The 25,427-nt window shown below is 41.1% G+C and overlaps 1 protein-coding gene across 2 annotated transcripts in view; it reads left to right on the top strand.

The window, feature by feature from the left end:
- The window catches only part of UNC5C (unc-5 netrin receptor C), a 241,245-nt gene that overhangs the window by 132,187 nt on the left and 83,631 nt on the right, over positions 1 to 25,427 (top strand). For both annotated transcript variants that reach the window (XM_056489838.1, XM_056489837.1), the window contains exon 2: positions 19,708 to 19,929. In XM_056489838.1, the coding sequence (XP_056345813.1) occupies positions 19,708 to 19,929 (222 nt within the window). The remainder of the gene's footprint in view (positions 1 to 19,707; positions 19,930 to 25,427) is intronic.

Genomic DNA, 25,427 nt, shown 5'->3' with positions numbered 1-25,427 from the left:
GGAAGATTAATTGTGTGCCTGGGTCCATAAGTACAGAATACTCTCATGTGTGCCCACTCAGAGTGTTGCCCAAATCCCTCAGTCCCAGCAGACTGGAGGACAGGTTATTCTGACACACTGGAACAGCTCATCAGTTTGTACAAGGCAGTGGTTTCAGGAGCCAAGAGTGGGTTGTTGGCCTTTTTCTGTTGGAGAGGTAGGAAATAAGCCTTTTGAGAACACCAGAGGAAGTCAGTAAGGGTGCTTCAGATTGTGTAACAGTATTTTGGAATAGGACTTGTATTATTTTTCATTAAATGCCACTTGCAGGACGAAAAGGCTGTTTTAAAATTGCACAATGGCAATGGCACAAGTAGATGTCTCTCATTTGGACTGAAAACTAGTACAATTACCCCTAATCAAGGTTTATAAATGCAGGGTATGCAGATTTCAGTTTAGACATCCATGCTTGTCAAGGTAGGGAAGTGCTCACTATCCAAACAAGCTTAACACTCACCACTTTTGGTAACAACCTTATCATTACAAGTGAAACATTTAACCTTCCTTGTCCTGGATTAAATTTAGCTGACATTGAAGGGTAATTCTAGGTTTTTCTCTTCTGTGGCTGTGTGACTATGCAGCATTTCTATACCTCTAGACTTCCCCTGGAAATACACAGGTTCCAATGTGCACCTATGCTCCCTCTGTCTGTGGTATCCCCTTCTTCTGCCAGGGCCTCCCACCTCACAGCTGTAAATGCCTGCTCTTCTCTTTTCCAGACTTCTGGCATCCCCTCTTGGTATCAAGAGAGCAGTGACAGAGCTGGTGCCCTTCCTCACAGGATGATTTCCTTCATTTTTTAAAAAAAATTGAATTTGTCTTTTTCAGAAACTAGCCGTAGTCTTAGTTCCATTGTAAATAATGGGAGATAAACACTTTAAAAATCACCACCTAACAGTGAGTGAATTATTAGTTTTGTCCCTTTCAGAGCAATTATAGGCATGAGGTAATATGGCTGTTCTACATTAAATTCTCTATGGTACAATCATGTGCTCATGCTGGGAAAAAAAAAAAAAAAAAAACGCTCAAAGTTAGAAAGAATCACTGGAAAAATGCTAAAAGGTTTCCTCCCTTCCCATGTGCCCAACTTCTGTGTGCTATTTCAGTGAGTCTCTGGCTATTTTTGACTAGTATCTAGACACACCACAGCTTGTATTTATCTTGGGTACCACTGGCATGAATACTTTTGAAGATCCAGTACTGCAGATTGCAAAGGAAGCTAAACATCCAGGATCCCAGGTGGACTGGCACAAAATGTACTGAAGGGAAACCTGTCACTTTTTCATCACTTTTATTATCCAAGCCATAAAGATTAAAGTGGCTCGCTGCCTGCAAATAAAATTCAAATTGTGTTGTAGACCCAGATTAAACTCAAAGGGAAGCATAATGCACTCATTTTATTCAATGAGAAAGAAATGGTCTGACACCCATAGGCCAAATTTCTTGGAGGGTTTATTTTAAAATAAACTGATATATTAATCAGCTTATTAGCATTGTCTCAGAGAAAAATGGTTCTTTGTTCAAAGGCATAACCAGTGGAAGGTCAAATGTCTTCCTGCCAGAAGGGTATACTTTGTTGAATCTGTGTCTAAATGTGATTTGGGGAAGACTCTTGTAGATGTGTAGCCATGGCTTTAAGTTTAAGGTGGATCTGTTGTAAATGCAGTATGAATCCAGTGAAAAGTCATCTTTGTCCCTTCAGGACTTTGAAATATTAAAGGGTAAAGTGAGGGTGGAAAGAATAAAGATTATTGCTATGATCATACAGACTGAATGGCTTGCCTGTGCTTATTCCAGTTGTCTGTAGCACAGCTGGGATTGACCCTTTAAGCCCTGTGCACACATCTGTCACACAGCTCCCTATCCCTCAGGACTTTGCCACTGGGTTCATGTTGTGTTGGGCTGGACTTATTTCCCATGGGAATGTAAATCTTCCTTTCCACACCTGGCAGGAGCAAGCCTGGTGTTGTCCTCACCTAGGATGTGAAAGGGAAAGCCAACACAAATCTTGCTCCCACATGACTGGCTCGTCTTGCACAGAGAATTGAGTTGTCACTGCAGCGTGGGACACAGCTGTGGATAGCTGTAATACTGCAAATTTCCTGACAAAATTGGTACAGTCAGCACACAGTGTGCTTTAAAGCAATGATAATCAAATGTTCCATAGTGATGTATGATTGAAAAAATAGTGCTGGCACTCCTGGCCCTGCTCTCACAGGTTCTTGATATTAATAGACAGCTTCACCAATTTTTCCTCTTCACCAGGGGGGACATCCATCCAGACAGCTGGGCTGCATTCAGTTTTGCAAACCTCAGGGCATACTCAGCTAGCTCTGGAGCAGCAGGACCAGCAGTGCCATACATTTGTGAGAGTTTTCCTGACTCATTTCTGAAGCTCACCATGTGCTGGGTGTGCTGAGAGCTCAGCCCCACTCACAGTGAAGGTGTGTGACATGGCAGTGTCTATGGCTGGCACCTGAGTCAGGGAGCACATGGAGACCATCCTCACTGTTCCCTGCTTCTGTCAAAATTCTGCAGGAGCTGCTCTCAACACAACCACTGGAAAGAGAAATAATAGGCGGCTCGTGGGCTGTGTTGTTGTTATTCAGCTGGTATTGACTGGCAGTACCAGGACACTGCAGAACTGCCTTTCTCTAGCTGTCAGCCCATCAGCTGTGACAGCCCTAATAATGGTTGTGTCAGGAGGCAAGTAAAGAGATGCCACAAATGGATTGCACGTGTATAATTGCTTCAAAAACAAATCTGTTAATAAAAGGAGACGAGAAAATTGACAGGAAGAAATGGCTTATTGCATGCTAATTTTCTCCAGCTTCATAGCCCTTCTCTCTCCCTTTTTTTTTTTTTTTTTTTTTTTTTAAATTCAATTGGGTCACTTCTGTGGAGAATCATGGTCAGGAAATTGAATATGGGGAGGAATTCTATACAATAAATAATTACAATGATGTGTTATTCCCAACAAGGATCAAGTTCAGGCAGATGGATTTGGCAGAAGAGCTGTTATCTATCTGATGGCTTCTTCAGTTTACATTTACCCTGCTGTGGTACTTAGAGATTTTACACAAAGGAGTGGCCTAAAAAGCATAAAATCTCTTGGCCTATGTCTTCAAATGTCCCAAGACATGGCTGCACCTGCATTATGCCTCTAGAGGAAACAGAAGATTCTGCAAATTCTGTTCATAGAAATGGCAAAGCCCACAACAGATGACAAGGATTTTATTTACTTGGTCCACAACATAACAAGATCCATATGGGTGTTCCTAAATTAAAATGCTTTGCCTTCTGCACTGCCTCAGTAAGATTGCTAGTGTACCTAAACAGGGCTATTTACAGATGTAGAACACTTACTGTTATATGTCTGGGCAGTTGAAACCTGAGTCGTCCCAGATAAGGGAGCCCTGTAGCAGAGAAATGAGTGAATGTAGCTGATGAGACAAAAAGGCTAGAAGTAAGTAATTTGAGAAAATTGGACCAAATAATGGGATCAATGCTAAGCTTGATGAAGGCAATAGTTTTCATGAGACATTAGTGGAGGCAGCTGCTAGACTTACAAATACAAGCTCAAGAATGCCCATTTTAGTACAAGTTCTTATTTTTTTGAAGGAAACATTTAGTTATTTTTTCTAAAGAAAAGCATCTCTTTATCTATATATGGGTAAATATATCTATACTGCCCATATATATTTTGACAACACATCCCCCTCCCAAAAATCTCCAGGCTGTCAGCTGTACTGTGAGTTATTCTGGCTGCAGGAACAGCTGGAATCCCTTTCTGAATTGGGTGCTGCAATGATGCTGATGTGCAAATCAAAATGTTGTGTATCCTGCAGTGGTTTATAGGGGAAGTCAGTGAATATGCACTGGGATCTAGATGTTCAGATAGTTTATGAACTTAGTTGCCAGGCATTTATTAAGTTCAGAGTTACAGTCTGAGGTGTATTCTGACTTGAAGAATGTTGGTTGAAAACAACCAACTGGAAAGGACCTGTTTGGGAGAGATACAGACAGCACTATGGTTTATTTTTTGGTTTATTTCTTGTCTGACATTGCTTATTGTGAATTTGAATGATACCTGAGAGTTTTGACTTCATTTGTGCTTTTGCTGGCTTCTAATGAACTCTTTTCTATTACGTGAGTTTCAGCATCTAGATTGGTCTCCATTTGTGGCCTCAGCAGAGAGCCCAGGAGTTAGATTGCTTCAGACATAAGGTTTGGTCTTTCAAAGCAGTCTAGTAATGCTAGACAAACTGCTTTCAAGGAATAATTGACTCTAAATTCCCTAGGCTGTGAGAAAAATCTCAACTCAATGTGACAACCCTATCCTCAGAAAAGTTTGTCTAAACGGTGACTAGGGCTAATTTAGAAGAGTGAAGACTAGACTGAGCTTTCTGAAGGATGGGCTAGACTCCTGATTCAATCAGTTCTCAGTCTCACAGGGTCTCCATGCTGTAAAGAAAAAAAAATTGTCTTCAAGGTGCATGAGACCACTGCTGACAAGTAGATAGGTTTTCTGCCAGGTGAGCAGGTTTACTGTGCACTTGCAGAACTCCTCATATGTGTTAATTTTGGGGTGTTGAAGCAACCAGCCTAGCAATTTCTGTACTACTTACTTCATGCTACAAATAAAAATTCCAAAAAATGTACCTGGGGAACAGTTATTTTCAGGTTTGTAGGAGATATTACAAATGGCAAATGATGCAAATGATAAGAGCAGTAATACAACCAGGGAAAGTGGGACAAATATGACGAAAGATTTGAACAATATTCTTTGGTATTATTCATTTAACAAAGGGAAGACTTATTTCATAGCTGACTCCTGTGATCTGTGCTGTGATCGATGGCATCATCAGTTTTCATGCTTTTCCTCCAGTTGTTTGGGAATGAAGCATTTACAGTACATTATTTAAATACAGTGCCTGCTTCATATTTATGCTTCCCTTAATTAAACATTCTCTGCCATGGTTTGGGGTTCAGGAGAGCAGTCACTGCATGAGCTCTCTCTGCTTGAGCAGTGAAGAGCAAGTTGCTGTACATGACAGCATTTCATCTCTGTAGGGCTGGGGACAGTAATGCATGAGCAGCAGGCAAAGGCATTAATCTCCTCAGCTATCCAGAAATGAACTGTCATGTTCAGCAACTTGTTCCCTGCTCTTGCTGCTACCCAGTCCCCTCTCCTGCTGCACCCAAGATCACCTTTGCATACATTAAGCAATTCTTGAGGTGCTGGCAGTTTTCCTCCTGGTGGCAGCAGGCTAGGGCAGCATGAAGCCAGGAGGTGCTGCAGCCCCCAGGGCCAGGCAGTGGGGATGGCTGTAGCAAGTACAGAGGTGTTGGGGATGGTTGGTATCTGCTTTCCAAGTCTGCAGGTCATAGGTTTGAGGGGTGCTGTGCTGGAGATCCTCAGAACCTGAAAGGAGCTGATGTGTGTGGGGTGATGGAAAAACAGGCTGGGAATTTGCTCTCTGAAGCATTCTAGTGCATCCCCAGTACCTTGGCCCATTTGCTCCCTGGATTTTGTGTAAAAGAGTCTTTTCCTAGTTGACTTCCAACCTGTTTGAGTTTCTGCTCACCTGCACGGAGCATAAGCTGTCCTGTATGAGAAGGAGGATCCTGGAAGAGAACAAGTCTGCTGTAAATAGTGCAGAGCACTGTAAGTTCAGCATATTGGCAGAGATTAATGTAACAGTTGGGCATTTTCTGAAGGGGAGGCAAATTCAGGTTAATTTACAGTGGTGGGAAGTGGTGTGCTGTTAATTGTTGGTATTATTACATGTTTCCCAGGAGTAGTTACGGCAGAAGTAGGCTTGGGAAGGAAGCAACTCAGCTTATAGAGATTTCTTTCATTAACAGAAAGCTGCAGCCCAGGTTGCTGAGGCAAAATGCTGAGAGTCTTACTCAGACAATTCCTGTTTTCAGCTCTGTGTGTGTGTGAGTGAGTGAGCAAAATGCTGACAGTCTTGCCCATACAATGCATGTTTTCAGCTGTACTATAATGTGTTTTGGCATCAGCACTGAGTACAGTGGGAAGCCAACCAAAACACACCCCTCCCTTTAAGTAGTACTAACGAGCTTCTGAGGTTCCTTCCATACAATTGCTACCCAAATGCACAGCTGCTGTTTTATTTTAGATATTAATTTGCTTATGTGCTGTGATTTTGCCACTTAAAAAGGAAATGTGGCTTGGAGAATGAAATGCAACCGCTGCAAATTACCTTTTTGGTGAAAACCTCCACTAACTATGGCTGACAATTAATTTAATGTGTTTTCTATCCCTTCTGCCCCAAGTCTTGTGCAATCACAGAATGTGAACTTCTGCTATATATTTAGATAAGTTTGATTTAATGTTACTGTGGTTTCCTCATCACAAATCAGTAACCTGCTGGATGAGGCCACCTCACAACAAAATGAACTTGAACAAGACAATTTTGCCAAAATGCAGAGCAGAGAAAGCTGTTTAAACTAACTGGAGAACCACTTTAAACTGTTGTCTCTAGTTAGACACCAAAATAAAGCAGGATCACCTCTCCCTTTATGCTAGAATGTTGTTGCTATTGCACAGAGGAAAGGATTTTTAATGTGGATAAATTAGGTCTGTTGCTAATTATTCTGAGAGCTTAAAAGTAGGTACAGCTATGTAGGTTTGATGTTGGCTTTTGTGAAGTCTCTGTCCCTAGTCATTCTATGTACTCTTATTGGCCATTAATCTTTATCCATTTGCAACAACATAAGAAGATTCCTGACCAATCATGTTTGCTGTACTTGGGGAAAAAAAAAAAAAAAAAAAAAAAAAAAAAAAAAAGGAATGGGAAAGATGTGGATTTAAAAAAAAAAAAAAGGGATAGCCTAAAGGCAAGAAAAAAAGATAAAAATGGGGGGAGAAAAGACATGACAGGAAAGCTGAGAAAAGGGATGAAGAAAGAAATGAGAACACTAAAGTGGAATTGAAATACGTGTGTCTTGTGCTCAGATCAGTCAGATAGCTTAGGTCTGTGTTTCTGTAGTGATGGTGTTTATGATTAGAACTCGACAGGTTCAGCTGGGGCTGGATATCAGTTTCCTCACAAAGGCTGGGGATGATAGGGAGGGAGATTAGAGCACTGATTCATTGCTCCCTAGCTTTGAGCTGACTTGCTGAGGAGTGCTGAATAAATAAATATGATGTGGCAACACAAAACATGCCCAGCAAAGCCTCTAACTTAATTGCATTTCTGTTATTCCTCTCCAGTGTTTCTTTATGTTTTAGATTCATTCATTAACAGTGCTGCTCTGTCTCTTTGAGTGCAGATCTGTGTTTTAAAAATCAAAACCAAAGGAATCTGTTTGCCTCTTGTTAGGGCTACTTACCTGTGCTGAGGGAGTTGAGACCTCAGAGATTTACAGTCTTTGGACTAGACTCAGATTCAGAAAAATGCAATTTCTTGGAATAATCTGCAGCAGTACTGAATGATACCACTTTTGTTAGACACAAGGGAGTCAGCAACAGGTGTAAATGCCCCTGTGTCCCCAGGCAGGCAATGCAGATCTAGGGGCCAGTTTGGCTGGATGCTCTTGTCCTTTATGCTGTGCAGTGTTACCTCCTGTGGCATCTGCAAGACAGAGGTGGATGTCTCTGTGTTTCTCATCCCTGCTGCTGGAGGCTGTTGAGCCAGAGACACTCCAAGCTGCCCTTTCCCTGTGTTTCTGCTGGATGCTTTCAGCTGCTGAAGCACAATACTGTTATTTGACCTGTGGTGTGAGTACAGAGTGCTTCTGATTTCTCCCAAACCAATTCACAGTGCTGCTGAGAAATGCAATGTAACTTGATAGAAAGGTTTTGTTTTGCAGGATCTGAAGCCCCACTTCCAGTGGCATTTTCCAGTGCCACTTCCAGTGGCATTTTCTGTTGACATCATGTTATCAGAAGATAACAGTTCCTGTAGGAACCTTACATTAAAAATGGATGTAGCAGACAAGAAACTAAGCAGATGAGGGAGGGAAGCAAGTCAGTGTGTGATCCATAGATTCAGGGGTTAAACTTCAGCTGCTCTGAACATTCACTCTGTCTTTCCATAAAACTTCAGAGCTGGATCTGTTCTCAGCACTTTCTGGGGATTTCTCTACTTTAGCTATCATTTCCAGTCATAACTTAGATTACTGAGTATTCAGAAGACTTCCCCTCATTTCTCTTGTTAGTGTCCATGGAAAGTATTTGGAGGCAAAGAGTGTTGTGGTGGCTGGGAAGGGTGCCCATGGACTTTTCAGGTACTGGAGTTCTACCTGCTGGGATTCAGCAGCCTGATGGAACATGTCAGGCACTGTACATCTGCTCTCTGGTCTCAACAACTTGTGTTTGAGCTGTCCTGGGTGCTCCTGATGTTGGGAAGGACAGCTCACAGACACTTGAGCTAGAAGTTGGCTTGGAGGCCAGCCAAAGCCAGGAGACTGCTGTCTCAGGTTTCACTTTGAATGTTAAGATTTTTAATGTTTTTTAATTGTTAGAGAGCTTGTGAGCAAGAAATCACACTTAAGAATGAGTGTAAATGAAATTAGTCACTGCAGGGGAAGATTTCCTGTCTGTAACCAATTTCTGAAAGAACTGTGTGGATGCAGACTGCTTCTGTAACTCATGTGAGAGGGACTGTGGAGCAGTTTCTCTCCTTGTCCATCATAGTTTCCAGCTTTAGCAAAGGATAGGGTGGGTGTTATTACCAATGAAATTGCAGCATTCACCTTCCATCTCCTTCCTTTAATACTGATGTCCACCTATGGTGAGGGTAGAGTGGCAATAGGAGAGGACATGTTAACCTGCAAATAAATGTGCTCAATAAGATACACTGTCCATGTGTCTCCTCAAATAAGTGTGCTCTGAATGGAGGACAGCAGCTGATTAAATCATCCTGTATGTTTCCAAAGCAAATAAACCTTTTTGGCTTTCATTTTCCCTCACAGGGAGGAATGCCTTTGATTATTTTGTGTTAAGATTTGGTTGAACAGCTTGTTATTAGCTTTATTAGTATATATAGTGCACAGAATCTGTTGGTATTTTCATGATGGGAACTAAAATATTCAAGTGGAACAGAGTTTTTCATCTGCTTACAAAATCTCATATATTTACAAAACCAATTGCTAGTCAAAATAAATAAATAAATGTCTGAGTCATATTTCTGATCCTAGGCAACAATCTGTGTTTTTCCATCTGACTCTATAAATACCTGGGTGTCTAATTCAATAAGAAGATATTTATATTTTCTATTCTTTTTCTACTTCTTTTAAGGATTTTTTTCCCCTTTTCCACATCTGATGTTCAAATTCCCAAGTTCCACCCCCTTTCCTTTCCCCTTCTCCCAGAAGCTCCTGCTTAGAATTCAGCTAATGGATTTCTAATTCAATTTGAACTTCTGCTGGGATAAATCAGCCTCATACAAGATAATTTATGGTTCTTGAAAAATTCACTGTGGATGAAATTAGGTAACCAGCACCAGGCAAATAATAATTTCATTAAGAGCCATGAAAAGAAGTAGTGAGTATGTAGTATTAATGAGGATTAATGTTGGTCTCAGGACAGCAGGGTTCCCCCAGCCCATGGAGAGAGCCCTCCAGGGCACCCAAGGCATGGCTGCTCCATCAGTGCAAAGGGACAGCAGTGGCAAACTTTGCATCAGCTCCAGCACAGACAGACTTGTTCCCTAGTCATTTTATAAACACAGATTTGTTTGCAATCCTGTCTGTAACTGTTGGCTGTTTAGCATGTTATACTGGCATGCATTTGGGAGAAGTTTTGGAGGAAGGATCTGAGTGCAGAGCTTTGTTAGTTCAGTTTGAAGGCAGTGAACAAAGAGTGCTACCTACTAAGCTCCTACATCCATTTTGCAGATGGGACCCTGAACCTGGCAGATTAGATTTCCCCAAGGTGACAGAAGAATATCTATCCCCTGGGTCTCAGCTCAATGCCTTAACCAGCTATTATTTTAGGTACAGTCAAGTGTCCCGTGTTTTTCTGAGATGGAGTGACACTTCTATCTAGATTAACTATACACTTCAGACAGCTCATGAAATTAGGATCCATGACATCCCACTAAATCTCACTTTTATTAATTAGGAGATGTTGGATCATCACTTTTTGATGGGACAAAAATGCTTTCATTGGAAGGGTTACAAAACTGGCAACAAAGCTCTGCTGCAGTTTTAATACTTGGCAAACTAAGGGTAAAAATAACCATTCTTACTAGAAACAAAAGGCTGACATTTTAACCCTAACATACTGATGCAAGAAGCAAGCTTAATTAATAATATGAAACTACATAAAAAGCTGAGAAAGTATTTGTAAAGTGCCAGATTCAGTTACAGATCCTCACTCAAGTAGCAGTATGGAGCTCCTTTCATTGTGCCATAGCCATCAACAATGCACTGCACACAGATTTCTCTCTATTAAACAAACTTGTGCTGTGCAGTATGATTTACCACTGGCCCTGAAATCCATTTGCCTGCAGCTGATGACTCTGGCCTGAGCTCTGTCTTTGTTTCACATGATAGAGACTTAAGAGCCTGAGAAAAGGTGGGATTTTCAATTTTTGTTTGGTTATCATATTTGGGACACCATGTTTGGACTGTTGACATAGCAGTAAGATAAAGAACCTGAGTTTGAACTTCTAATTCTAAAAATGTGTGTAGAGTTAATTATCCTTGGAAGTTTTCCTGAATTGTATGCTTTGGACTATACCCAGGAAACTTGTTTCCAGTGTGTGTTGAGAATATATTTTATGTGCTGTAAAATGCATTCTAGCATCTAACCATAAAGGTTGTCAGGTCTTGTGAAAGGAGATTTTTTTGTGTTATTGTAACAAGCACCTTCTTTCATGTTCACGTAAATATGGCAGGCTCTGTCCTGTGTGACAAAGAGTGCCTGAAGGGGACTTGAGAATGAATAGGTTTAACAAGAAGTATTTTAGCCTAAGCCTTGTCCATCTTTAATTAGTTATCAGGGTTAAGGAAGGGGTCAAGAGCCTGGAGCTGCTTCAGGACTAATGTGTCAAAGGGAAGTGAAGCCTAACACTGAAGAGGAAATGATGCTCCTCAGAGGTTTCATAATTTTTGACCTTGTGTCAACCATTATGACCACTAATGGCAGCTGGGGCAGAAATGTTTCAAATTGGACTTTGATTTTCAGGTGGTTAGGAGGAGATCCCATGCCATCACAGACCATCACAATCTAGAATCCAAAATGAAAAAACTTAAGAGGGAGGACACAAAACCTTGTGGGCAGACACTGAAGTTTCTCTGATTTTCATATGTTGCATCTCTATCAGAAAAGACACAACTAGCACTAACAGGCTTAAACTCTACCAGCACAACCATATCTATCAGGAGCTGTGTTAATTTTCCAGTTAAATGCCTGCAGCTCACAGTTACAATAGGGCAGTGCTTGGTGAGTGCTTGGCAAAGTAACACTTGCATGTCACTCTGTGAGTTTATTACATGACAGAGTAAGGAGATAAAGTTTTTGAGATAGTCTGTAACCCACTCTTTCTTATTTTATATTTTTTTCTTTCTTTTTTTCTTTTTTTTTTTTTTTTTTTCCCCCCAAGCATGAATATTTTATTAGTTTTAAACAAATCACACATTCATGGAATAGTTTAGGTCAGAAAGACCTCCAAGATCAGACAGTCCAGCTGTTAAACCAGCACTGCCAAATCCACCATGTCACTAAGTGTCACATCTCTATGTCTCTTAAATATCTCCAGAGATGGGGACTCAACCACTCCCTGAGCAGCCTGCTCCAATGCTTGACAACCCTGGAAGCGGAAAGAGGGTGGAAACTTCCACAGGGTAATCACCACAGAGTGTCACTGGTGTCATCTGCTGTTTGTCAAGCATTTTATTTTCAAGTGCTGTACTTTTGAGAGCTGTGGCACAGTAACTGAGCCAACTTTATCCAGTAGCCCTGTACAAGCACAGTGAGTTTCCATCAGAAGTAATTATTATTTTGGAAAGGGAGGTTGTGACTGCTGGTAGTCAGAGCAGAGCAAAGAAACAGGGCTCTTGCCTCTTCACTTTACATTACATGCTCTCAATGCTCATAAGTCAGCCTCACCCCCTGATGATTTGCCTCCAGCCTTTTTTATCTATTTACATGGTTAGGCAGACTCATAGAAAGCAGTGCTTGCACATTACTGCATCAAGTTTCCTATATTGAGAGCAAGTCTCATGAACCTTGTTGCTCAAAGAACAGCTTGGTGCTCTTCATATGCAACAGAAAGTATTTTCAATTGCCTTGCATGAAGTCATTCCATCTTCTGCCATTTTCTGACTCTGAGCCCAATGCTAATGAGTACTTCCACCATCTCTTGCTTTTTTAGGCAGCAGCTGGTATTCTGACAGAATTTGTCTCAGGGCAATGGAAATGTTCTGGGTACAGAACCTTAGATGTCATGTCTACATATATACCTGCAGGTTTTGTCTTGAATTAGCAATGGGATGTAAAAAAAAAACCTCCCTGTTGCAGAGCACTGGGAGTTTTGTTTTCAATTTTCCTCTCATCTAGTTGTTAAAGTTTCAAGAGAAGCAGAAGCTTTAATTATAATTATGAATTAAGCAAACTGGGGGAAAGTGCCTTTTCCCCAACAGTAATATATAATTTGCAAAGCTCTTTCTAAAGATGGTACAGTGTTTTCTTCATCTAGATGTGATTATCCTTTTCCTTACCCTGATGCAAATCATATTTTACTGCCCTGGGATTAGTTGTTGATTAACAGCAGTGCAGTTTACCAGGGTAAGCCAGGTGAGATGTACTCCAGGCACTGGGCTGGGAGGAGATGGCACCATCAGGGCAGGGGAGATGGAGAGCACACAGTGTCCACATTGTCTGAGTGATAACCATTGATTCTTTCATCTTCCTCTGCCCTTGGCTTTATATCTGGGTATGCATCCTTCACATAAAACAGGGGCACAGAGAGAAGTGCACAAGAGGAGAGGCTCTACTCCATGGGGCTGCCAGTGGGGAGCACCAGCAGCCACTCAGTTGGCTGCTGTCTTTGGCTGTGGCACCTCCCTGCTTTGGAGCTGCTGCTCCCACCCCTAGCAGTGCCCAGTGTAATGGCAGGCTGTGCACTGCTGCTAGAAGGGAAAGCGTGGTGTTTTCTTCTCCCCTTCAGCTCTTCACAGCTTTCTGAGAAAGGCTGGTTGCAATGTGGCAGGCATAACAGGCTTGATTAGGTATGGCTTATTTATTTAGGATGGTCTGTATAGTAGGACTGTGTCCAAATAACAGAAACTTCCTTCCTGGACTCTTTAGTTGAGCCAATAATCCAGTATTTCAGGTGTCTGAGATGCCCATTGTCTGGGTTTTTGAAAGGGCTTCAGGTTGGTGCCTGTGGCTCACCATGGATCAAGTATTGATTCCTGTGCTGCTGAGAAAGTTCCTTTTTATTTTTTCTGGGGGTACAGAAGGACAGGAAAGGATGTGTTTGGCTTTCCTTTGATGTTCCTGTGTTTGAGAGGGAGACTTTTGCCCAGCAGCTTCTGAGGCATATGTAGCCACTCAGTGCACATGTTCTTTGTTAAGTGGAAGCAAAGCTTGGGTTTGACCTCCTGGGGATGTGTTGTTAAGCTGAGATGTGCTAGGTGTCTTCACTGAGCTGCTGCAGGTGCAGGGAAAGTTCATTCCTCTTTGTGATCTTTATTTATTCTGTTTCTGGGCTGAAGTCACCCAAAAAGATAAACATCGCATGCCCTATCGATTTCTCTGTCTCTTTTCCCAGACTGTGCCTGCACTCTGCCTTCCCTGACGAAAAGAGCATTTAATTTTGTGGGTGCTCAGTAAATCTGAGCCAGAAATTCCCTTGACCCTGCTCCCAGGAGGGTCCAGCAAAGTTCAACAAGGATCTGGTTTGTGGGCTGCCACAAAACCAAGCCTCATCTTTAAGCCAGTGAATTCAGGTTGGCCAAATATTTTGCTATTGCAAAATTGCAGTCTTCCTGGGCTATTTGGAGATACCTTCCTCTTTCTGAGGTGCTGAAGAATAAGGAGTGATTGCCTTATTGCCTGCTCACCTTGCAATCAGCCAGAGGTAGGGCTGACAGGGGGTAAGGGCTGAGAAAGCCACTCTCCTTCTCCCCAGGTCAAGGCAGGAAAATGTGCTCTCTCTTTCAGGGCACACATTTTGCTGTGCCCATTCTCTGTCCCTGTGTGGTCTCCAAGGCTGAGGCAGGGTTGAGAGGGCTTTTGGTGTGGAAACTGTTCTTAAGTGATTCTTAGAAAAAGCCCTGCTTTCTCCCAATTTTTATTCAACGTGGACTAATGTTGCATTCATAGCTCTGTGGTGTTTTGGGCCTCCAAGGTGGAGGCAGGCTCTGTGGCAAACAGTATATTTTGCTTCCCATTTGGTGGCACTGCATGCCCTTCCTAGGAGGATGGAAACCCTGCTACTAAAGGACTTCCAGCCAAGCAATTTTCCTTTCCTGAAAGAGTGTGCACTGTAATGCAAACCCTTGCCTCCATCCTGATAAGCTGTCTGGCTGAGCTAGCACCTGCTGTTAATTTCCCAGTAAACAGTACTTGTTGCTCTAGAAAGCTTTTTAATCATAACATTAAAACCTGGACAGGAATCCCATCCATACAGTAAACCCCAGCTGCCTGTCTCGCCACGCTCGGAGAGCGATCGTGCCGAGCGATGGGCATCCAAATGCAAATAGAATTAACTGTGCAGCCATTCATTTTCAATTGCTCCTGAATCATTCTGAAGTAAATTCCATTTGAGAAGAATTTGCTTCAGGTCTCGCATGAAGAGATAATGGTCCAATATATTATCATCTAGGCAATAATAGTTCAAGTCTCGCAGTTCAGATATATACTGAGTTATGTGCTGGGCTGATGAGAATTAAGGCTTTGTGTATAGTAATAAAACTAGTGATCTAGAGATGAATAGATTGGTGTAGGGAGCACAATATTTTCCTGCCACAGATTAGAGCAGGGATACTAATCCATAAAAGGATGCCATTAAATCTCTCTTTTCACGTGTTATGCATGGAGAGTTATAATGTGTACAGTTTTACAGACAAATGCATGGAAAGAATAAAGATCTTTCCTAACACCAAAAGGCTCCTGGCTTAGGCAAAGATTTGTTTTACCTTAAAAGAAAAGGGAATTAAAATTAAACTAAAATTCCTATATGTGACAGCCCATGCCAGATTTATCAATGTTTATTTCAGTGGCATTCCCCCTGTTCCTATAGATTTGCATTTGACTTTGCTTTTAAGAAACATACTTGTCAGATACTACAGAAGGCAAATAAAAAAGTGTATCTGTATTTGGGCCAGAAACTAAAATAAAAATTCAAAATGAAGTTTATACATTAAAGTGGCTTTTAAAAATTTATTTTCTTAATATGAATGAATTGCATGACTGCAGCCAGTTTAGCAGTACCATTAATCAGGTCTTTTGTCTTGCTAATATAAATCAGTCAATAACAACAGATGGGCTGTACACTTTATTATGTGAAAATAAAGATGAATGTGACATACTGCAGAAGTAAACTTGCAGCTCAAAGTTACTGAGCACAGAAGGGGATTTGTTACAACAGGGGAGAACAATGTGTGTCTTGTGTTTGTGTTTGATCAAGGTTGTGAGGGGAACTTGCAGCACATGACATTGGCATAATGATTGGAAATCAAGTGTGTGAATTTTTAGTGTTTGTTTGTATATACACTTCCACATCACTCCCAAATGGTTTAATTAGCTTTTTTCCTCCAGACAAAAGAAAAAAAAAAGAAGTCTAACTACTTAGGAGAGTTAAATAAGAGAGTTATAAAGTTTGCTGCTCTGTTGCACTATTGGGAGATGAGCATTTTAAATAACCAGTGATCACCCGTCAGGATGCTGCAGATCAAAGTCTCAGGCAAGATTTATCCCCTCAAACAGCAATGGAGCACACCATGAGAGGCAGCTCCCATCCAAATTACAGAAACTGGCTCAACAGGCCACATGGTGATAACAAAATCTAAGTCAGGGTTTGATTTTTGTATGGAGAGAGGAATGGTCTGTGTGTAAATAGAGCTGGTCAGGAGAAACTGATGGAAGTGTTTATTGGGTTGTTAGAAACTCTGTACTCATGAAAACACAGATTCATTAGATTGCCTTGGTGTAACCAGGTCTTGCTCTCTAGAGAACTGTAAAAAATCCCAGCACAGACAAATGTCCCATATTGACATTTTTCTGTGTCAGATTTTTAGGAATATTTTGCTACATAATTACACTAACAATATAATTATGCTTGCATGTTGCTGTGTTACAATGGAAACACAACAGCATGTCACTGTAATTCAAAAAATGAAATGCTTGGCTCCAGGATGAGTTAAGGTTGATGGTTCAAACCCCTGTCCCAGATCAGCAGCTGGATTGCTGACTGTCCTAAGCCCTGGCACAGCTGTGCCTGGTGTGGTGTGCAAGCCATCATGAGGGATTTAAGGCTCTTCCTCCTAAAAGATTCTCGTGCTGAGAAGTGTCCCAGCCTGGCACAGGGAGCTGCACACCCTCTGTGCCTGTCAGCCAGCATCCTGCCACTGCAGCTGGTGTGCCTGGGGGAGAGGGCAGGGCTGCCTTGCAGGGAGCACCAGTGGCTTCCCCCTGTGGGTCACACAGGTTGGTTAACCCCCTGCCACCTTTCTGCAGTGAAAGGAGCAGCAAGGGGTCCCTCAGTGCTAATGCAGGTGGGCTAGCTTTGCAGTGGGATTGCTGCTTTTTCTGCCAAACACAGTCATGGTGATATTCTATATGTTCCTCTTGAGAAACTGCTCTATAAAAAAGCAGCATTGTAGCTATGAACAGCAGCAGTACAAGGGCAAGGATGGAACAAGCATTCTCAAGTTCAAAAAGCAAAGAGAATCGTTCTTAGCTACTGTCTTAAATTGTTCCTGAAAGTGACGGCTTTAAATGCCAGTTTCCAGGGACGTGGCAGCCTTTGAGCACTATTTGTGTGACAGTTTGTGAATGGTTTCCATCTATATCCCTAACATTTAAGAGCAGTTCAGATGCCTCTTGATAGGAATGAGAAAGAGTGTGGAAAAATAAAGCTGTGCTTTATTATTGCTCAAGAAGGGTAAGGAGGAATCACAGCAAAAAGGCAGTAAGGAAACAGGCTTGTACCTGACTGTGGGATGCCAGGCTGGTGGAGAGAAGCAGTTGTCACCACAAGCAAAATGTGAGACCAGATCATAATGTACTGGGCAGTACTTTGCATACATACAAATAATATCTAAACTTTATAAGCAGTTACTTTCAGGAGGAAAAGCCAAAACCCACACTTGTTTTTCAGGCTGATCAAAGAAATGATTTTGAAAACCTTCTTTTTTTCTTTTTTGCAGCTTGCTAATCCCTGCTTTTAGACTTTCTAGTTATCTTTGTTAAGGTGCAGTTAATTGGTCAGGCATTGCAATTATTGCCTTTGATAATGTGCAGAAATTTAGTGGTGAAAATAAACACATTTGTTCTTCCAGTCACCAGAAATTAGTGAAGCAATACTTGTTTAATTATAAAACATATGTGTGCTTTGTTAGTTTCCATCTGTCTGCTTGCTGATTTGCAATTAAATGACCAGAAGAAAAAGATATGTCCTGTGGCAATTCAGGGGAAATGATTCATCTCTAATGTTTCTGTGTTTGGATGTCTATGGAGCAGCATGTAGGAGAGGGGAAGAGGGGAGGTGTGCATGGAAGGGGATGAGGAATGCTAAAAAACCTCTTGATTCAGTTCAGACATGTTTCATTGTCATGAAACAAAATGAGGACTCCCATTAACTTGCTGAAACTCGTCTTTCTTTTTGGAAAAAAATGGGGAGTAAAATGGACCAAAGAATAAATACCTAATGAGGAGAGGAAATAGGATTGAAGAAGAAGGAGGCTGGTGTGGTCAGAGTGAAAAGGAAACTGCAGAAATAAAAGGAAGCATGGGAAAGTGATAAAAAATTAAATTTAATTTGAATATCTGGAAATGATTAATTGGAGATGGAAATGTAAGTGTTAGAGTGTGTCACAGATTTTCCCTTTGCTAGAAGAATGTCAGGCTTTATGTATTGGTCCTTTTTTTAATATCTTTGAACCAGTTCACTTCTGTTAGCTCTCAGGGAGTGATGCAGTAGTGAGTCAGACCTAATACTCCTTATAAAATGAGACATCAGGAAGGACAGGAGTATTTTTAAATAAATATGAAGGGGGTAAGGGTTGGAAATAAAAAAGAAAAAAAAAAAGGTGAACATATGTTCTCTCCATAAACAGTTTAGGAGGTTCACAAAGTGGTTTGTTCTGTGAGGTATTCCCATCACTGATGAAGACATGCAGTTTACCTCCATGCAGCTGCAGGGACCAAATTCTCTTCTGCCCCTCTCTCCTCCATCTGTCCCTGTTCCCTCTTGTCTTTCTGAAAAGCAGTATCTGGAAGGAGAGTCATGCCCCCTTGTCATTCTGGACACATTCTGCTCAGGGAGGTGTCAGGTTTGGGGAGGGAGCTGTCTGACATTCCATCTCCATGAGGCTGGCAGGGAGGAGAGAGCCTGCCAGAGTTTTCAGCTGGATGTTCAGTGGTGTTTTATTGATCAGCAGCAGCATCCATCACTGGCTATAATGACAGCTGTGTCAGAGACAGAAAGGGGAGATTGAGGGGGGCCTTCAGAGCTGCCAGCTTGCTGCTGGTGGGTCTGGCAGGAGCTGGTGCCCCCACCACCCTGCTGCTCCAGCATCTCAGATGCTCCTGTGCTCTGATGGCAGCTGGGCAGGGAGATGGGGAGAGGGCTGCTCTCCACTGAATTTAGTGCTTTCTGATTTGCCAGACTTCCTCTGCACAAAGGGGTAGAGGGGCTGCAAAAGAGGATTTGTGTAAACAGGGAGAGAAAGGGAAGTATGCACGTTTGGTGTTTTCAGTCTTGCTTCCTGCAAGATGGAGTCTTTCCCTCCTTCTCCAGACTTCTTTCATTGACTTCATCCTTTACCAACAGCACCAGAGAGGTGCTGAGGTTCCTTGTGTCAACAGAACATGTCCATGTTTGCCCAAAATGTCACCATTTCTCAGCTGCCCCACCCCATGTCCCAGCTCCCATGTCCTCTCCATAGCAAGGACTGCAGACCAATGTTCTACTGCCAGAGTAAATAAAGCAGAGCTTGGCACCTTCATTAGCAGTCTTAGCAGGACAGAGTACAAACAAAGAGGTGCAGACTGGACTTGCATTTAGTCTTTTGCCCTCAGCAGATTTCAAATTGCTCATCTGAAACAAAAGGTACTGTTTCCTCTTTGGACCAGCCTCAGCTGGTAGCTACTGCACACACCTGATTACTCAGTATTGAAAGTGTGACCTTGAAGCCTCTGAAAGTTTCTATTATTTCTCCTTATGGTTTTTCAGGCAACTGTACCAAGCACTGACACAAAGCTTTATTGCTGATATTGCCAATGAGAGTAACAAAGGACTGTGAATGTGCACATCCCTGTCACATCACAGAGAGGAAAGAATGCTCAGGATGTAAAGAACAGTTTCTTCCAGTCTGGAAACAGCAGTGCATCTAAACCTCAGTTTAGAAATGCTGCTAAGATAACATTTTATTCAAAAATTATGCACTTTTTTCAGTTTTTATGAAATTTTTGCAAGTGTCTGCCAGCTGAATTTTGGTTCTTTCATTTTTCCTTTACAGATGACGACTTTTTTCACGAGCTTCCAGAAACCTTTCCATCTGATCCTCCAGAGCCATTGCCCCACTTCCTCATTGAACCTGAAGAGGCTTACATTGTGAAGAACAAGCCTGTGAATCTGTACTGCAAAGCAAGCCCAGCCACACAGATCTATTTTAAGTGCAACAGTGAGTGGGTTCATCAGAAGGACCATGTGGTGGACGAGAGAGTAGATGAAACCTCTGGTGAGTGTGTGTTATGTTGTGAAGGACTGAGAATGAAGACCATTAATATGAAGCCCACTGCTGTAATCTAGCAGCTGTTTCATATGTTTCAAAAGCATCTGCTTTTCCTTACTCCTGTTCCAGCTGTGAATTCTATATCTGGCATTACAAAACATTCCAGTCATGGCACAGGGGTGGTGCCTACGTCCAGGTCACCTAGTGACACAGGAGTGCAGGGCACCCTGACCAAATCTGAAACCAGAAAAGCTGGAGAGCCATGCACAAATGAAATTCCTGTCTTCAGACAGGTCTACTCCCAGTTCACTTCCCCAGTGTCACAAATTCACAGTGGTTGCACTGTATTGCTGTCACAGACTGAGAACCATTCTCCCCAAAGTGTCAAGGAGCAATTGGGTTGTTACTTGAATGATGTTTTCTTGGGGAGATATGAGAAAAAAAGGAGAAGTTTAATCAGTTTTCAGCAAGAAAGAAGGAGAAAGCACACTTTAGAGCACTATTGATCCAGAGCAAGCACCTGGCTGTTATTCATTGCACTTCTCTGCCTGCTCTGTAGAGCCTGTAAGAAGGAGAACGTAGCATCCTTCCTCAGTCAATACCAGAAATCCCACTGACATTCATGGAAGTAAAATAGGATCCTCATACCACAAAAAAAAAAAAAAAAAAAAAAAAAAAAAAAGGGAAGGGGAATGTGGAAATGTGGAGTGTGGAATTTAAAAACTTGAGTAATAAAGCAGTGTTTGGGAAGACTGGTAATCAATAGAGTCTGAGACACATGCAAGGAGAGAAGCAGGACTTACTGCTGTTTTGATGGCTCTGAGAAATGACTGGATACCAAGCAAGAAGGTACTTTCCATTTGGGAATTACACCACCACTTGGTCTAATTACTTAGAAAAATAACTCCTCCAGATGTCTTGGAAGTCTCTTGTGAACCAGGTTTTATTTGTTTCAGCTCATTTATTTGCACAGAGATCAAAAGCATAAGCTTTTCTTGAGGCTCTCACTTGAAAAGGAGAAGTTGGTGTAGGAAGAAAGGCTGTAGGAAAAAAGTCTGTATTAGACTTGGGGTCTCTCTATTCATTTGTAAAAATTGGGTTTTCCACAAGTTGACTGCAGGAGAAACACTTAAAAAAAGTTTGTGTTGCTTAGTACATCTTCAGTGTTTTTCATTCCATGGGATCCCAAGGGAATGAAGATGGGCAAACAGAAGGACAGCTGTGACTTAAAGCTTATTTTATTTTCACAGCTTATTTTCATAGCTTATGACAGCTATGAAAAAAAGCTTAATTTTTTAAGTTTTCATGAACATCACCATTTAGAAGCATGAAAGTTTTTCACTACAGGTGAAATATTCGTTCTTTTTTCCTCAAAAATCTCATTGTGGGAAAATATATATATATATATATATATATATATATATATATATATATATATATATAGGAAATTGCATTCTGCAAGTGTAAAAGGGAAATCTTTAAAAAAGAAGCATCAAAATATTTCAGAGGACAAATATTTTGCATAATAAACAACAGCAATTATATGCACATGAGAGCCATTATCAATTAAAGATTAATATCATCTACTGGAGTTCAGTGGGGGGAGAGATGTCAAAAGCTGTGTTCATCAGATTATTAGCACATGAGCCACAAACTTAGTCACACCAATAGCTTGTTAAAATGATAGCTTGTTATCAAAATCCAAATTTGTCAGTCAGCCTGGTTGTTGCCAGAATATTGGTTAATGCATGTCACAGCTGCAGTGTTTGTGCACCTTCCTGTAGGCAGATTAAATCCTGTAGGCAGATTTGGAATCTAGGGCTCATAGCACATAAGTGGTATAGAAATGGGTAAAGAATTTAATTAAGGTTGTAGTAAAATACTATTTTCTGTAATCCCAGCAACTGAAAACTCTGTGCTTTCTTCTTTCCTGGCATTTTACTCTTCCTAAGGTCTCTTCTGCCTGCTGACAAAAGGTGGACCATGCTGAGGAGATATTCTGCTGCTGGTTTTGAACCAGGCTTTCAATTCTTTACACAGACAAGCAAAGCAAAGGAAAACAAGGCAAACAGACAATAAAATATGAGAGGAGAAGAATAAAGGTCACTTGTGCTTTTTTTTCTAAAGGACGAGTAATCAGGAGGAAAGTGAACTAAAATACAGGTGTGATGCTAGCAGTACATCACCTTGGGGTTGTAAATGATGCATGAAAGAGAGAAATAGGCTTTGATTTGCAAAAGATTATGTGTTCATGGACTTTGAGCCTGTGCCCAGGAATGAAATCTATCTAGAGATGATTAACTCTTCTTATAAGGCAAATTTGTTTCTGTCATTGAGAAGACCAGAGAAAACAGCACAGCAATAGCAATGGCACATAAGATGGAATTAGAGTGCAGCCAAGCTCTCACTGAAGAGACCTGCTAGACAGAAATTAAAAAGGTTAATTTTTAAGAGAGAAAAAGAAATATTCATATATTTTTTCTGTGTATTTTTTTTTTTCTTTGTGAAAGAGAGAAGATACAAAATGAAAGTAATAGTTATATATACTTTGCCCTGTTGGGTATTTTTAAACAGTGGGTAAAACATTGCTGTAAAGAACATGCTTGGGGACTCTGTGGGAGTTGTTGCCTTCTGGTTGGAGAGGATGAGAACTGTAATAGTGACAGGCTGTTCTAGTACCACTTTATTTAATTAAATTAGCCTGAAGAGAGAGCAAAATATTTTGTACTGATTGTGTCTGAGAAACCTGAGGCTTTACCCAGAAGATCATTACATTCTGTTTTTAAATCCTCAGACTCACTGGAATTTTTCTTCTTTATGGAAAAAGCTAAGCGTTTTCATAAAGAAGTTAAATGGGTGCTTTGGAAATGTCTAATACACACCTTTGACTCTTTCATTTCCTATGTATATGAAATACAAGGCAGGGCATTGTCTTTTTTTATGCCTTTATGTCTCTGGAATATTTTCCCATTAATGCAGAAAAGAATAAGAACACTGGTTTTGAAAAACAGAGATGAGAGTTCTTTTGAGGAAACACATTTGATTTTATGGCTGACTATCATAAAAGATAACAGCAACAAAAATAAAAGGAGCCCTGTAGAACTGATGCTTTTGGGGGCAAGAAAATTCCATTGTTACAGGGCAGGAAGTTCAATAGCATCAGTGATTGTTAGAGCAGTTTGTGCACATTTTACAAATTACTGTATCACTGAAAATGACTGTGGAAAAGATTTTTTGACAATGAGGATGGCAAAACACTGAGCCAGGTTGTTCAGAGAGGTGATGGATGCCCCATCCCTGGAAACATCCAAGGTCAGGCTGGATGGGGCTCTGAGCAACCTGATCTAGCCAAAGATATCTCTGCTCACTGTAGGGCATTTGGACTAGATGACCCTAAAGCTCCCTTCAAACCCACACTGTTCTGTGATTCCATTATTTTATTTTGCATGTGTGCTTTCATGGAGAAATATTTTACAAGATTCACACCCCAGTTCTGCAGTGGTGGGAGAATTGTGGACATGTAGAAAATCAGTGTCCTGCTCCCCTTTCATTTGTCCAGAGGGATTAAATGCTGCTATATCAAACCCTACACCAGTGATGTGCAAGAGAAGAGCAGAAAAAAATCTGTAGCTTTTTTTTGTCTTTCCAGTTTGGATATGCACTGTGATATTTTCTCCTTGACTGTTAAGGTGAAATGGTCTATAAACCCACTCTTGCCCTCTGCAGTGGCAGGGACATGTTCCTCTTCTCTCTCCTGCAAGCAAGGAGAAAACATTTGTGATTCTTTAAGTGCTAATTAAATAGACATATTGGGCAATTCAGCCAGCATTATTGTTTGCCTACACTCTCTGTCTTCCTTTGCTGGGATGGAGAGGAATGGAGTTTGCTGAAGACCCCCTGCTTTTGTCTGATTAAGAGAGTTTATCAAACTGCACTTGGACTGGACAAATATGCACTTCTTTTCAGAGACAAACTCAACTTCTTTTCTTCAGCTTCTTTACATAGCCACCACTGAAATTCCAGCACTTATCTCCCACCATTACCTTTCCCAATTAGTAAAGTATTTTTGGATGACTTGCAGATTCAATGAAAAGGGACTGAGCTTTTGACATAGGGCCAGCATTGATGTGGCAAATGGGAGTTTGTTACATTAAGCAAGGGGTTTGGCAGCCTGTCGAGGGAGTAGGTACCCAGCCAGCCAAGTCTTTAATAGATCACCCTCTCAACAGGAAGATCAAGGATTGACATCTGCCCTTTTGCCTTTAAAACAGCTCTTACAAGATCCTGCAGCCAAGACAGCAGTGGGGAAACCTTCACAGGCACTGTGCTCTTCTGGCACCATGCAGAGAGGCAGGAAAATCACTTCCAGCACAAAATGCTCTGTTCCTTTATCTGTGCACATCTTCCTCTCTCTGTGTACATCTCATGGAAGCCATTTATTTTGGTGTTTGTCACACCACATATTAGAAGGCTGCCTTGCCCTAATGGTAAAAATCATTATTTAAGGTGGGACTTCTGATTTTACAGCAAAGGTCATCATACAGCCTCTCATTTTGAGAAGTTGCATTCATTTGTCTTAGTACTTTTTATAAAAAAGAAAAGCCATTATTTCTTAGTATTGGATGTCTTTGAGTAACAGTGTTGAAGAACGTAGTTTGGCAGCCCAAATACAAAATTCCTGTGCCCCCAATCCCCAAGTAAGCAGAGCTTAGGGAGAGATGTGGAGAGATAATATTTTACTCATATATTTTACCCTTAAATCTTCCTTTCCTAACAGCTATTTTCTTTCTCTGCACATCTTTTTTACTTTATCTCTTTTTGCATCTTGACATGCCTCCTAATTCTCTGTATTATTTTTTAAGACTCCAAAGGATAAGGAAAAAGCTGTTTTTCTGAGCAAACGTGGCCAGTGTCCCTATCAACTTCACTAAACATATAGCAAGTGATGCTGAATGCTGCAGTTATACTTAGCTTGCAATAGTTTGATTCTCTGGGGTAAATACCTTGGGGTTATGTTAGTAAAGGTAGCCACACATTATAAACAAGGATTGCTTTCATTCCACCATTGTCAGAAGTAATTTTATTTTCTGTTTATCATTGGATCAAATCCATTACAGACATCAAGCACCCACATACACAATAATTATTTCTCAGCAATATATTGCCAATTTTTAGCTCTGCTCCTTCAATACTCTGCTCTAATCTAGCTCATTTCAAGGAAATTCAAAAACGTGTCTGAGTATCTCTTCCCAATTGCTCCTATTAATAGTTTTGAGATGTGGGTTAGGATTGATACTAAAATCTTCCATTTTCTTCTGTAATTTGAAGTCTGTTCCCTCTCTGGAAGGTTGCTGCAAATGAAACATGGTTATATATGTATGGTCCAAAAGGCTGGAGGTGGTGCAAGAAGAAGCACATAACTCCATTTCTCCAAAGAACTGGAGCTCTCTGGGGAAATGCAGGCTCTTTACTTCCATAAAACATATGAAGAAACCCATGGGTTT

Source organism: Oenanthe melanoleuca, chromosome 4, assembly GCF_029582105.1.
Source record: "Oenanthe melanoleuca isolate GR-GAL-2019-014 chromosome 4, OMel1.0, whole genome shotgun sequence".
Lineage (NCBI taxonomy): Eukaryota > Metazoa > Chordata > Aves > Passeriformes > Muscicapidae > Oenanthe > Oenanthe melanoleuca.
The sequence above is the reverse complement of the archived record's forward strand: the minus strand, read 5'-3'. Positions and strand labels throughout refer to the sequence as shown.